Source organism: Epinephelus moara, chromosome 9 (assembly GCF_006386435.1).
Source record: "Epinephelus moara isolate mb chromosome 9, YSFRI_EMoa_1.0, whole genome shotgun sequence".
Taxonomy (NCBI): domain Eukaryota; kingdom Metazoa; phylum Chordata; class Actinopteri; order Perciformes; family Serranidae; genus Epinephelus; species Epinephelus moara.
The window spans coordinates 31,567,561-31,580,954 of record NC_065514.1 but is presented as its reverse complement, the minus strand read 5'-3'; the positions used below and the strand labels follow the sequence as shown (position 1 = coordinate 31,580,954).

Sequence of the window (13,394 nt, the reverse complement as noted above, 5' to 3'; positions counted from 1 at the left end):
TAGACAATTGATCTGGATTTATAGCGTGATGGGATGACAGCACAATGATGTGTGTGGTCCTGCACTTTCATGTGATATGCGTGGCATTTCTGTGCGAGCCTGCGTTCGCGAGTAATCCATCCAACAGTAATGTGTGTGCAAAGCTGTATGAAAGCTCTGTTATACATCATTTTATTGAAACTTCATCAATTTTTTTCGCTGTGAAAACATTGGATTGCACTATGCGTTGTTCGGGCCCATAGTCTAAACTTCTCAGTTTCAACATTTTATTGAGAACATTTAGGAACAGTGCTGCATGTTAACTTTTGTCTGCACATTTTTTTTGTCGCCAATGTTGCTGAGTCTGAGGTGCGAGTCATGCGCTCTCGCTCCGCCTCCACCTCAGGTACCGAAATTTGGCACCGATTCATTTTAAGTGAATCGGTACTCAGTAGTACCGACGTGAATCGGTACCAAGTACAAAAAGTACCGAGTTTCGGTACCCAACCCTAGTGTGCATATGGGCAGCAACTGCTTCATACCCTTAACGCTGTGCTGATACTCGCTTCCTCTATGCTGCCCTCCCCTCATTAAAATGACTGGAGGCAGCGATTTACCATGCAGTACTGTGAAAGCCCATTTAGAGTGACAGGAGAGGGTGGAGAGAGAATGAGGATGACATGCAGCAAAGGGCTGCTGGTTGGAATCAAACCTGGGCTGTTGGTAATGACTAAGCTTATGTGATGCGCACACTCCACCTGCGGAGTCAGAGGTCGCCCCAGATTAGACATTTTCAGTGGGTGTTAGAGTTCGTCTTTAAAGATATGTGATATAAAGGTCTGAACTCAGGGTCCTCTTACTCACTTGTTCTGGAGCTTTTGACCATGTTTTCATTTACTGTTTCCTCAAGCTCAACTTCTAAGCAGATGAAAAGCACTGGAAGAAAGCTTGGATATCTACAGTTTCATGGCAGATAAGAAAAGTAAATCTGCTGATGAGAGTCAGTTAAAAGCTTCAGAAAAGTAAGTTGGCGGACCTTGAGTTGAGATCTGTTTCTAATGTCAAGAATAAACTCTTAAAGGCATCTTAATGGTAAATTTTATTTTTTTCTCATGACCATCAGTGCTCGCCTCTCTCCCAGCTCTGCCAGTGAGTCCTCCCACACTGATCAATAACATGACAGGCAGTTGGACTCACTTAAGAACTCTTCATTGACTACTTCCTGTTTACCAAACAGTGCAAATACAAACCCCAGTCTATACATGACACACACACTCACACTACCACCACGTCCCAGTAGATGTCACGACATTTAGCTGCTCTCACCAAAAGACAGCCGGCCCCACTAACAGCTGTTAACTGAATAAATGGGGCTTCAACAAACAAAATTTTCATTTTAACTTTCTGAATGTATTTTTCCCTCCACAGGCCATTATCAACAGCACCATCACCCCCAATATGACATTCACCAAGACGTCGCAAAAGTTTGGACAGTGGGCCGACAGTCGGGCGAACACAGTCTACGGCCTCGGCTTCTCATCTGAGAGCAACCTGGTAAAGGTGAGAATGCTTGGACCCACAGTGGAATCCATAAGGGTTTACCACAAAGCAAGCTGGACAGAGCCAGGATTTCTTTGCCTTAGCTGGATTGACAAAGCCTAAAAACCCAGTCAGACATAACAGGTGGTTATCAACTGCCTTTGTTAACCCAGGCCTTCTTCCTCAGGCTTTGTGCACGCTCCTGAAAAAGAGGGTGTTTGGTTTGACTCTTGGATCGATCATGTGCCACCTACTTAAGCCTACGAAGAATATGAAAAACTTATTACAGCAAAAACAACACTGCTGCTGCAAATAAGGCAAGAGAGGGATGCTCACAGAAAAGTGAATATATTTATATTACCACTCTGTTTTTTCTCTAACATGACAGCTGCACATTCTACAGCTCTTAAACTTTACACTTGATGCAGCAGATTTAAATGTTACACTCAAGAACTGCACTTACATTGGCTATACTGACACTGACCCATAATGAAGGACGGATGGAAATCACTTAAGTTCTTGGCCAAATCAAGGTAAATTTATTTTATTGATCGGATTTTATATGTGAGGATTTTATATGTGACAAATACCAGTAAACTAATCAGTTGTCTAATTGGTGTTCTATTAGTTGTAATACATCATATATACTAGCAGTGTTAAATGGACTTCAGCAAATCAAGACCAAACATAAAAACATAATTCAAAGTGGTAACGTTGTGGTTTGGTTTGAAGAAATTCTACCACATTTCATATGCAAGTAAAGGTCATCCTGATAAATAATATAGTGAACTATTAATGTATGCTACCTGTGATTTTATACAAGGTTTCTTTTAAAGCCAGCTTGGACAAATTGACCAGAAAACAATATCAACATATTAAGTAGTTCAGTGAAAGCAAGAACAACCTTGCAAGTAAAATAAACCATTTTTTTCTCAGATGTTTTGCATCATTACTGTGGCATTAATAACATGCGGCTCAACACGTTTGCATTTATAACATATTGCCTTAGCTGGAAATCTGTGTCGCTCTTAGAGAATATTGTCATGAAAAAGCCAATGCATCTATTTGGTCTTCAAACACTCTTCCTCTGAAGTGAACCTCTCATAGTTCTGGCACCACGGTCCATGGGATTTTGCAACAGTGGTGACACCGATAGCTGATTTCAATGCGATACTCTGAACATAAATTGGTCTGGACAAGTGTAGACATGCAACATAAGTTACCATGGCAACCTAGCCTGATTAAAGGAGAGCCACCTCTGTAACGCTGAAAACTCTGATTTTAGGCTTAACGTACCTTACCCAAAAAATCTTGCTTCCTAGTACACCCCTCTGATTTTGATCCAAGTGTGTATACTCTGTCTTGAAAACATAGAAGTTGTTGTTGAACTGTAGTGTAACTTGCTCCTGTTATTTTTAGTTTGCAGAAAAGTTTGCCGAGTTCAAGGAGGCAGCGCGGTTAGCAAAAGAGAAGTCTCAGGAGAAGATGGAGCTCACCAGCACTCCCTCTCAGGTATCAAACACCATCACCACCACTGCATCCTCTCGCATACTTTGAAGAAGTCAACCTCAAGGTTCAAGGTTTAACTTTATAGTCATTATACAATACAGGATTGCACAGTGAGACGCAGTTACAGCCCCCTCCATGCTGAACACACAGAAAATCTATACATAACAAATATTCAAATTAGAATAGAATGAAACAATAGAATAACCAATAAAACATAACATAGTATATACAAGTAGCACTAAAGGAAGGATTAAGAGAAACTAAATTACTGGTATATTTACAAGGAAGATAGACAGTTACATATACACACAGAGAATAAGTACAGTTAAACAACTTGACCATATAGACAGGATTCTGATTAAAAAGTGTTAAAGGTATACGATGCAGGAATTGTTCATTACTGTTTGTAAACAGTATAACAAGTGAAAGTAAAAGCAAACCTCAGTTTTGTCCACTTGCCGTTTTACCTTACTGTCTTTCAGTTTTTTAGGTGCTGTTGCTTACAGTCTGGCACCTGCTCACTACCTTTTTATGAAATCCCGACCTCACCTGCATGCTGTGCTTAGGAACATCACAAACACAGCAAAATAAGAAGAATATAGAGGCAGAGGGCAGAGTCTCTGCAGATAAATACACTGCCACTCACTTATGGTCGGTCAAAAGTGATGACTGAGAGGGATTACTTTTGTATGAATTGATACTAGGGATGGGCATTTTAGGTAACTTCCAAATTCGCCTACTTGCATTAAAATATTATAGAGAACTTAAATACTTGTAACAAAAAAATCTTATGCAAGAATAGGAAATTAAATTAAAAAGGAAACAAGTGCAATTTAAAACAAATTTATTGAACAGCCAGACTTCAATTAACCTATTAAACTATAATATCAAAAATCATATTCCAAAAACTTTCTGTTGCTGCTTTTACATAGGTTTGATGCAGTGCTGTCTCCGGATTCCGGAGCCTCAAGAACACTTTGAGGGAATTTCTCAACTCAACAATGAACCAATTAGAATTTGGTGGTCAAAGGTCAAGGTCACTTTGACCTCACAAAACATGTTTGGCCATAACTCCAGAATTCATATGCTACTCATGACAAAATTTCACACGTGTTCAATTTGATATAATGATAAAGTGTTGAAAATTTATGTCCAAAAGGTCAAAGGTCAGCTTTACTGTGACATCATAATGTTCTGCAGAAACACTTTTCTGGCCACTACTGAACGTCATAACTCAGGAACAGACGGGGAGACATTTGGTCAGATGCTGAATTTGTGACACTAATCTTGATTGTCCACCTAAAAACTGTGCTGATTGTATAGATCTTCTGTGCTGCCGGGGGAAAAGATGTGTGTGAAGCATCTACATTTTCACAGACATGGGTGTAAAGTTTAAGTGCAACTTGACCGGTGCGCGGAGGCATAAAACCACAAGGTGGTTTTTTGTTTTTGTTTTTGTTTGTTTTATGAAATCCTGCAAAGTATACCTGTAAGGATGGCAATCTCATGGTAGTTTATAGATGTAGATGTTTTTAGAGTTGGGAAATAAAGCAACCTGCTAGAAACAAGTACTTTTTGGGGGTACATTTGTATGCAGCACTCATCCTCATATTACCATAACTGTTTTACCACATAGCTCACATTGATAGACATCTGTTGACACTAGTTAGCTAACATGACAATTTCTAGTAAGAGCTAGCAGGTAGTGGAATTGATAATGCAAACCAACAGTACACAAAGTTACTCTACAGGTAGGGAGAAATGGCCTGTGTGTGATGGGTTGAAAGCACTCATACAAGCAAATTTATCTTAAATTTAAGTTAAAAGCACAGACATTCTGGGTGTCATATTACTAATGTCAGAATGTATGAACTTACTGCTGTTAACTATCAAAATAGAGTCAGATGTCTCACATTTGTGCAGAAGCGCATGAACTTCAACTCATAACAAACTATGGCAATACAGGGTTCAACACAACATTATGACTTGTATAGGATCATGAAAAGAAATTCATGGGACTGACCAGAGTCTAGATGCTAAAACCAAATTCTGCACTCTGATGCCAACAGGGAGGTTTTCTTCATGAGATTTTTAAGCCTTTACTTTCTGTGTTTTGTGCAGTTTAAAGCACAAAACTCTTCATTTTAATCTCCTTATAATCTCCCAGTCATTCTTGTTTAATGTGTTTTACAGTGTGAGTATGTTTTATGTTGAGAATCAGTGTTAATGTAATGTAAATTTGTTAATAATGTTGTTAACGAACCCCATGCGACACCAAAGCCAACCTAGAAGAATTAGAAATTGATGAGAAATTAATGCAATCCTGTACTAAGCTGTTTTATGTTTCATTCAGCATTATGCTCACATTAAAGCCACTAAGCTAACACCTTGTGGCTTGTTTTACCTCCCCATGAATCTCCCTCAGGGTGGCGCTGTAAAAAGGAATGTGTTGTCAGTCAACAAACCTGGTAAAAAGAAGGTAAAAAAGAAATGGAAAGAATTTTTTACCTGCCCCCGATGGCCCTTTTTCCCCTACTTTTACCCCCCTAGTTAATGACGCAAACTCTCCTCAGGTGTTTCCCCTGCAGCAGTCTTGCAAAAAAAAATAATTATTCTCTAAACAGTGAGAGCACAGTGATGGATTTCTGCATATCAGTAAAGCCAAGTCTTATCACTTTACTCATTTTTTTTCAGTAGAAACCAGTCATCAGTCTTTAACAACATTGTCTATCATCCTTATGTCAGACTAACAGCCAAAGGAACCCCGTCTCTGTGAATTTATCCCACATATCCCTCCAGTTCTCCTTTCATGCTCTCAAAAAGTGACAGTCTGCTACAATTAGGGATGTTTGAGCAGTGCCGATCACAAATGACAATGATTATAAGACATAGATAAATGAAAAGGAGACATGGTGTCTTCAGAAAAATGGAGTCATAGTTCTGAAATGTGTGTGTGGAAATATGTCTGATCTCCAGCAACCAGCACCTCAGGCACAAAAAGGGTCTGTAAGCTTTTAGCATCCCTAACTCCATTTCAACAGAAATTACTGTTAGTTTTTGAGAGCACGGAATCATTAACTCTTTATTGATTTTTGATTTGTTTGTGTGTCTTAATCCACATTTATATGAATATTTCAGCCATTCAGGAAATATGTTTGTCTTCTTGCCAAGAGTTAGATAAGAAGATTGATACTGCTCCCTGTGCATTAAATATGAAGCTACAGTCAGCAGCCAGTTAGCTTAAGTTAGCATTAAGATTGGAAAGAAGGGTAAACAGCTTGCCTGGCACTATCCAAAGGTAACAAAATCCACCTACCAGCACCTCTAAAGCTTACTTATTATCATGATATAAGTTTTTTGTTTAGTCTAGTAGGGGGACTTTGTTACCTTTGGACAGAGGCAGACTATCTGTATACCCGTTTCCAGTATTTATGCTAAGCTAAGCTAACTCTCTCCTGGCTGTAGCTTCATATATAGTATCTTCTCGGCATGAAAGCAAATAAACTTCTCCCAAAATGTTGACCTGTTGCTTCAGTCTTTTTTTTTTTTTTTCTAATATTTTTTTGATGTTTCACCAATGTGTTGGAACAGGAGTCGGCCCCAGGTGACCTGCAGTCGCCCTTGACCTCAGAGAGCATCAATGGTACAGATGATGAGAGAGTCACACCAGACACACCTCAGCACACTGAACCTAGAGCAGAGCCTTCCCAGAATGCACTGCCCTTCTCACACAGGTAAACAGGAGCCAGGTTAACACAGAACAGATCCAGCCACAAGCAAGACAACCAAATATCACCCAATATCGTCTTCCTCATACATATATGTCTATGTATATATATATATATGTATGTATATAAAATGTGTGTCGGATGTTGATAGCCGTCAGCTCGTTGTGGACTTCTTTTTATGGTCATCTGCTCCAGGCATGCCACTGCAAGTGTTTACATTATGTACCATACACTTCTACATGGGCGGCACGGTGGTGTGGTGGTTAGCACTGTCGCCTCACAGCAATCCTGGGTGTGGGAGCCCTTCTGTGCGGAGTTTGCATGTTCTCCCCGTGTCAGCGTGGGTTCTCTCCGGGCATTCCAGCTTCCTCCCACAGTCCAAAGACATGCAGATTGGGGACTAGGTTAATGGATGACTCTAAATTGTCCGTAGGTGTGAATGTGAGCGTGAATGGTTGTTTGTCTCTATGTGTCAGCCCTGCGATAGTCTGGCGACTTGTCCAGGGTGTACCCTGCCTCTCGCCCGATGTCAGCTGGGATAGGCTCCAGCCCCCCCGTGACCCTCAAAAGGATGAAGCAGTTAGAAGATGAATGAATGAATGAATGAATGACACTTCTACATGCTAACGTCACAGAAACACAGCCCAGTTGCCAGAGGACAATGTTGACATTTTGCTTTTCCACAAACCAAGAATACGTTACATTAGCAACTTTCAGACATATCCTATCAACATTTGTAAAGTGACGTTATCCTGAGCTAGTGTGGATGGTGGATGACGTGACATGTAGCTGAGACGGCTGCCATAGCTGCAGACCACTGCAGACCACTGCTCAAGGCCAACAAACAACAAAACTGGTTGTGTTTTAGTGTGTCATTGCTGTGTTTCCAGCAGCTTTTTAGCCACCAAGCATGAGTGTTTTGTAGTGACCTGTTGGTGTTTTTCTAACGGTATAGTGCCATGAAAAGTGGCGTTTTTTTACTGAGTGTTATGACCCAGCTCATAAAGGGAAGGTGGAACAATATAAATCAGACATTTTGGTGATGTTTTTTCTAACTATCCTGAATTGGTGAAAACAAAAACACAAATTAAACAGTAACCTTGCAACTAGTGTCTCTAACAAATCAAGATATGCTATGTTTTGAAAAACCTAAACCTGGCCCAGATCCCAAAATAGCTACACTAGTGCCTCAAAACAGTTTCAACAAAATACAAATCTACATCTTGACAATACCACAAAACATAATAGTGAGAGGCATGCTGGCGGGCGGAAGGCCAGGCATAAGTAGAGTCTTGGGGTCCTGCTGTCCCCATTGAAATAAATGGAGGAGCCAGAAGGCTGTCGCTCTAATCAGGATCTCCATCCAACGGAAAAGCCGACACCATTAGAGTTTACTGAAACTTACAATGCCAACATTTTTCCTGGTGATTGTTAATTTTGCCATGATTTTGGATCATATGATGATTTGGTGTTTTTAGAGGCTTTCATTGGTGGTATTTCACAGTAGAAATTTCCACTGTACTTTTGGGAGGGGGGCTTAAAAAGACGGGCACTACAACAGAGTGTTTCAGACAGACGGTGAATACAAGTGTTCCAGTACAGACAGTACGAAGAAAGTGTTTTCTGGACATTACAGCATGTACACATTTTCAGGTAAAAACCAAGAATACAAATATGAATCAGAAAACAAGCATAATAGGTCCTCTTTAAATAACATTTTAATTGTTGACACCTCCATATTGTGAAATGATCACATTCAGGAGTGTAAATGAGAGAGTTACTTGTCCGCTCGCGACTCTCTTGAGTGCTGATTTAAAATGAAATTGGCACAGTGCAGCAAAGAGCGCTGCAGCTCATGTCGATTCATTCATTCATTATTAATCTGGTCCCCGGGCCTCTGGACAGCATTAAAGCATTACATTAAAACACTACGCATGCTTCCTATTAATTATAAACCACTAAATGAGTGGAGATAGTTTTGTCAGCTGTGCTTTAGGGGATATTAATGCAGCAGAAAAACTTTTTAAAAAGTTATAACCATGTAGAAATTCAAGTTTTCTAAAATGCTTTGCACATTGTTCTATTAAATGTTAAGGGACTATGGTTGGTTTCAGCTTTTCTGATAGTCTTCTTGTCTCTTCCTCACATCCCAGTTCATCCAGCATCAATAAGCACTGGGAGGCAGAGCTGGCGGCACTTAAGGGCAACAACGCCAAGCTGACGGCGGCTCTGCTCGAGTCCACGGCCAATGTCAAACAGTGGAAACAACAGCTGGCAGCCTATCAGGAAGAAGCTGAGAGGCTACACAAACGGGTATTACTGCTCAAATAAAATGATCTGATTTACTGAAAATAAATTTTGACCATGTTGTGAGGATTTTTTTGGTTTGTATTCCAGGTGACAGAGCTGGAGTGTGTGAGTGGCCAAACAACAGTGATCAAATCCCAAAAGACAGAACTCAACCAAACGATAGAAGAGCTGGAGTCGGCTCTGAAAGCCAAGGAGGAGGTACGTGGAGGAGTGTTTTAGGTAGATGTGTTTGTGTACTGAGCAGTATTACACATCTTCAATATTTACTCTCTTTATTTCCAGGAGTTGGAGAGACTCAAAGCAGAAGTGGAGAGTGCCAACGAGTTTCAGTCTCAAAAAGACTCCCTTACACAGAAACTACAAGTGAGTAATGCAGGTGTACGCACAGTAACACCTGCAGCTGATTCAGGTCAGATTCCACAGACTGTAAATTAACTGCAAATTAAACTCAGACTCCAAATAAGGTGAATTTTTGACAGCTTCAGTATTTTCCAGTTTGTGAAAAGCACCTAGATGTCTCCACAAACTGGTGCCAAATTGGCTTTATACTAACAGATCAGTATAAATAAAATCCAGCAGAAGAGCTAACCATCCCACAAGTAGTAACGACAAAAAGATTTCACCAGAGTGACATTGATATGTTGGGCGATATTAGCTTATTGTACATTTATCAGAATTTTCACGTGTGTCGCCCAAGTAACAAGACATTTCAGTACAGAAATGCTAAAACAAGCTTTAGTTAATTCAGAAACAGTGTATTTATTACAGTTCTTTAAAGGAATGCTTCACTTCCCAAATGACCATTTTTATATCAGTCGCTTACCCCATGCTATGGTGATTTTGTGAAGAAAACTTTGATTTTCATGCATGCCTCCACATTGAAAGAAGAATCCAAGAACAGAAAATTCTGAATGAATTGAAGTCATAGGAGTCCATGTTCACCAACAGCAAAACTATATCAAAGTGTCCATTTACAAGCTCTCACACAATTTGTGCAGTATTATCCAGTGATATGCTCAGTACTTCCCAAACAGAGAGCCTTTTCCGATGGTGAACTGAAGTAAAAGTGGAACTTATCTATGCTTTCCTCAGAGCCAGACTCCATTGACAAAAGCACTGTTTTTATCTTGCTGAACACAGGAGCTGCTGGTCTACTCCTGCCTTGATCAGTTAGTTTGTCTTGGCTATTGTGTGACTTCAGTGTTTTAAAAAATTAGTTTGGCTTCACCAAAGTTGTACAATTACACAAACAAACTTCCGATTAAGGCAGTGGTAGACCAGCAGCTCCCATGTACAGCGAGGTGAAATTACAGTCTGGTTTTGAAGAGAGCATAGATAAGTTTCACTTTCAGGTCAGTTCCCAGAGGGAAAGAGCTGTCTGTTTGGGAAGTACTGAGCATATGACTGGATAAATGAGACTTGGAATAAACTGCGTGAGTTGAGTTTAACAGATGTTTTAATATAGTTTTTCTGTTGTTTAACACAGACCTCTATTTCTGGATTTTTTTATTCACCAGAATAAACGTGAGAAAAACAAAGTTTTCTTCAATGTCAAAAGGTGGTGAGAAATGGATATAGAAATGGTAATTTTAACACTATATCAACATTGGAAAAATCCAGTATTAGTAGGGGCGATAGTTGTCACATCTTCCTGCCAACATGGCATGAATGCAGCATTTCCCGCTAAAAAAATCAGACGTGCCTTAGTTTAGAGTTTATGTTCAGACAGGACGCTTACCTCAAGGTTTTAACCATTTATTGCAGTAGTATGCATTTCAGTTTGCTGGTGCAGCTTCCACAGTTACTCTTTTTCAGTATAAAATTTCCTTCATACAGCATTTCCCTATTGAGCTGCAGTGGAATGACAGTTACAAAAAGAGGGAATTTTGTGCTAAAAACATATACCTTTGGAGGACTTGTCTAATTCAGACTGCTGACGCCTCATATCGGCTTTAGATAAATGTTATTTTAATATATTTTTGAACAAAACTGGGGCTGTGGATTTTGTCCCTCATCATTTACACTAAAAGCACATCAGGAAGAGATCTGTTAGTTTGAGTTTTTAATGGTGAGTATAAACAGGAGGAGTGATTAGAGCTATCAGAATTGTTTCAGTGCATTGTTTCCACACATTTTACACGACTGTGAAAATGTGAAAAAAAAAAAGTTGATCAAAACTTTGGATGGTTTAAGAGTTTGAGAACCACTGTTTAAATAAACTGATGATCTTGTTTGTCTTCAGGACACGGAGTCGAGGAACCAGACATTGGAGGCCCAGCTGAGCGATCTGGAGCAGCGTCTAGAGAGCAACCAGCAGGAGAGGGAAGCCTTCCGCAAGAGCCTGCGCTCGCTGCTGGAGCTGCTGGACGGCAAGATTTTTGAGCTGACAGAGCTGCGAGACACGCTGGGTAAGCTCATCGAGGGCAGCTAAAGAGGCGAATTCACCGTCACCAACAGCACCACCAACACCACAGCCAGCGCTCAGAGAAGAAACCACCTGCATGTTGGCACATCATCACCGACATGTAACTTGAAATTAATTTCCCACATGTATACGTGTAAAGGTTTACACACAACTTTATGCATTAACGGTACACACATTTTTTGCTACAGTACACGTTTACAAACAAGCCAAGTGAAAGAGGCTTTGCTTGGACCATGCCTTTCCTCTGCTCCACTCTGGAATATTCTTGACTTTCTTAACTACACGAGAAACTCTGAATGAATCAGATTTTTTTTGGTTTGTTTCTTGAAAATCATTCCGTTTGTGGGGAAATTTTTTGTTTTTGCTCCAGCAATCACGCAGACTTTAATTAATAAAAGACAAGCTGCGTTTTTCTTTTCTCGAGCTTCGCTTTGGTGCATTCTGCAGTCACATGGAGCCGGTGATTTTTCTCCCCCATCTTCTTTAATTCATCGTCAGCCAAATGAACACTTGGAGTCAGATGAGAAGGACTCGAGCTTTTCCTACACTCTGATTAATTTTTAGTTATTTGAACTCTGGAGGGTGTCGGGTCGCTTTCGAATGTCATAAAGAGACAAACGTTCCTCCTGTGATTGAAATCCACCGAGGGACTGCCAAAAAAACAAAAGGCCAGAGAGGACTTTGTCTTATATTCTTATACAATATATGAGCAATACAAAAAAGGGAGCATCAGAGGGTAAATAAACACTTTCCACTCTCACTTTCAGGTAATTTTACTCCTCTCTCGAATATGTTTAGTCCACAGGCGAGATTTTATTCACTTTCTTTCTATACACTTTTTTTAAAAGAATATAACAAATTCATAGTGCATTTGTAAAACTGGAGTTTGTGTGTATGAGTGGATCTTTCTTTCTCCTCTTGTTTCTGTTGCGACTTGAAGTGCAATGATTGAATCCTTTTTGTTTGTTAATTTATTACTTAACCGTGACTGAAAATGATGATGAAAGTTGTACAAAAGCAAAGATCTTTATTTACATCTTGTTTTCACTTAATCTTTTTTTATTGTCTGGTACATGGCTGTCGAGGTAGTTTTCTTTCCTTTTTGAAAAACTGGCAATATTTTTGAACTATTTATGAAAAAGGAAATGAGAATATAAAGAAGGCGATGGCAGGTTGGATTTGCAGAGAATCTTTTCTTTTGCCAAATAACGTTTTCCTGTACAGATTTGAATTTTTGCTGATGTTGCCTTTGGTACAGAGATGCATCAACGGTAGCTGACTAGTGGTACTTTATTTTTTGTGGGATTTACTATTGCCAAAAATTCAGCAATGTTAAGAGGAATAGTATATACACCTGAAGAACACTATTTAAGGGCTTGTTGTTGGTTCGGGTACATTTGGGAGACTTGAATGATTTTAGCGGTGACTTTATCATGATGAGTATTACAGCTTGAAAGGGAAAAAAAACATTTGAATAAGACTTTTAAATGTTGATTATACCACATGCTTCAAAACACAAATTGTAATTTTGAGTTTATAGTAAAACAAAACCAAATGAAAATCATGCAGTCGTGTCGTTCTTTCACAGTTAGCACTCTGATCATGTTGCAAATTGGCTGGAAGAAGTATTCAGAGATTTTAAAAATAAAAGTAGCAATACTACAGTGTAAAAATACTCAGAATACTCTCAAGTATTTCAAGTAAAAATCCTGCTTTTAAAAGATTCAGTAAAAATACAAAAAAATATTGGCATTAAAATATACTTAAATTACAAAAAGTAAAGTTGGTTAGGCTCAATCTATAACAATATACTGCAAAGTAAGGAGTTTTATCTTTTGACAAATGCATTAATTAACTTATATCTGCTTAAAACTACATTAGATTATGACTGGCTGAGCAGTGTT

General features: G+C 39.4%; 1 protein-coding gene across 2 annotated transcripts in view; it reads left to right on the top strand.

Moving 5' to 3' along the window:
• LOC126395151 (homer protein homolog 1-like) overlaps positions 1 to 13,038 on the top strand; it is a 36,737-nt gene extending 23,699 nt beyond the window's left edge. Inside the window, exons 3-10 of one of the 2 annotated variants that reach the window (XM_050052369.1) lie at positions 1,408 to 1,539; positions 2,938 to 3,030; positions 5,453 to 5,506; positions 6,619 to 6,761; positions 8,909 to 9,068; positions 9,153 to 9,263; positions 9,348 to 9,428; positions 11,308 to 13,038. In XM_050052369.1, the coding sequence (XP_049908326.1) occupies positions 1,408 to 1,539; positions 2,938 to 3,030; positions 5,453 to 5,506; positions 6,619 to 6,761; positions 8,909 to 9,068; positions 9,153 to 9,263; positions 9,348 to 9,428; positions 11,308 to 11,496 (963 nt within the window). In that variant the 3' untranslated portion in view covers positions 11,497 to 13,038. The remainder of the gene's footprint in view (positions 1 to 1,407; positions 1,540 to 2,937; positions 3,031 to 5,452; positions 5,507 to 6,618; positions 6,762 to 8,908; positions 9,069 to 9,152; positions 9,264 to 9,347; positions 9,429 to 11,307) is intronic. The other variant, XM_050052370.1, reaches the window with a different exon arrangement.
• The last annotated feature ends 356 nt before the right edge of the window (positions 13,039 to 13,394 follow it).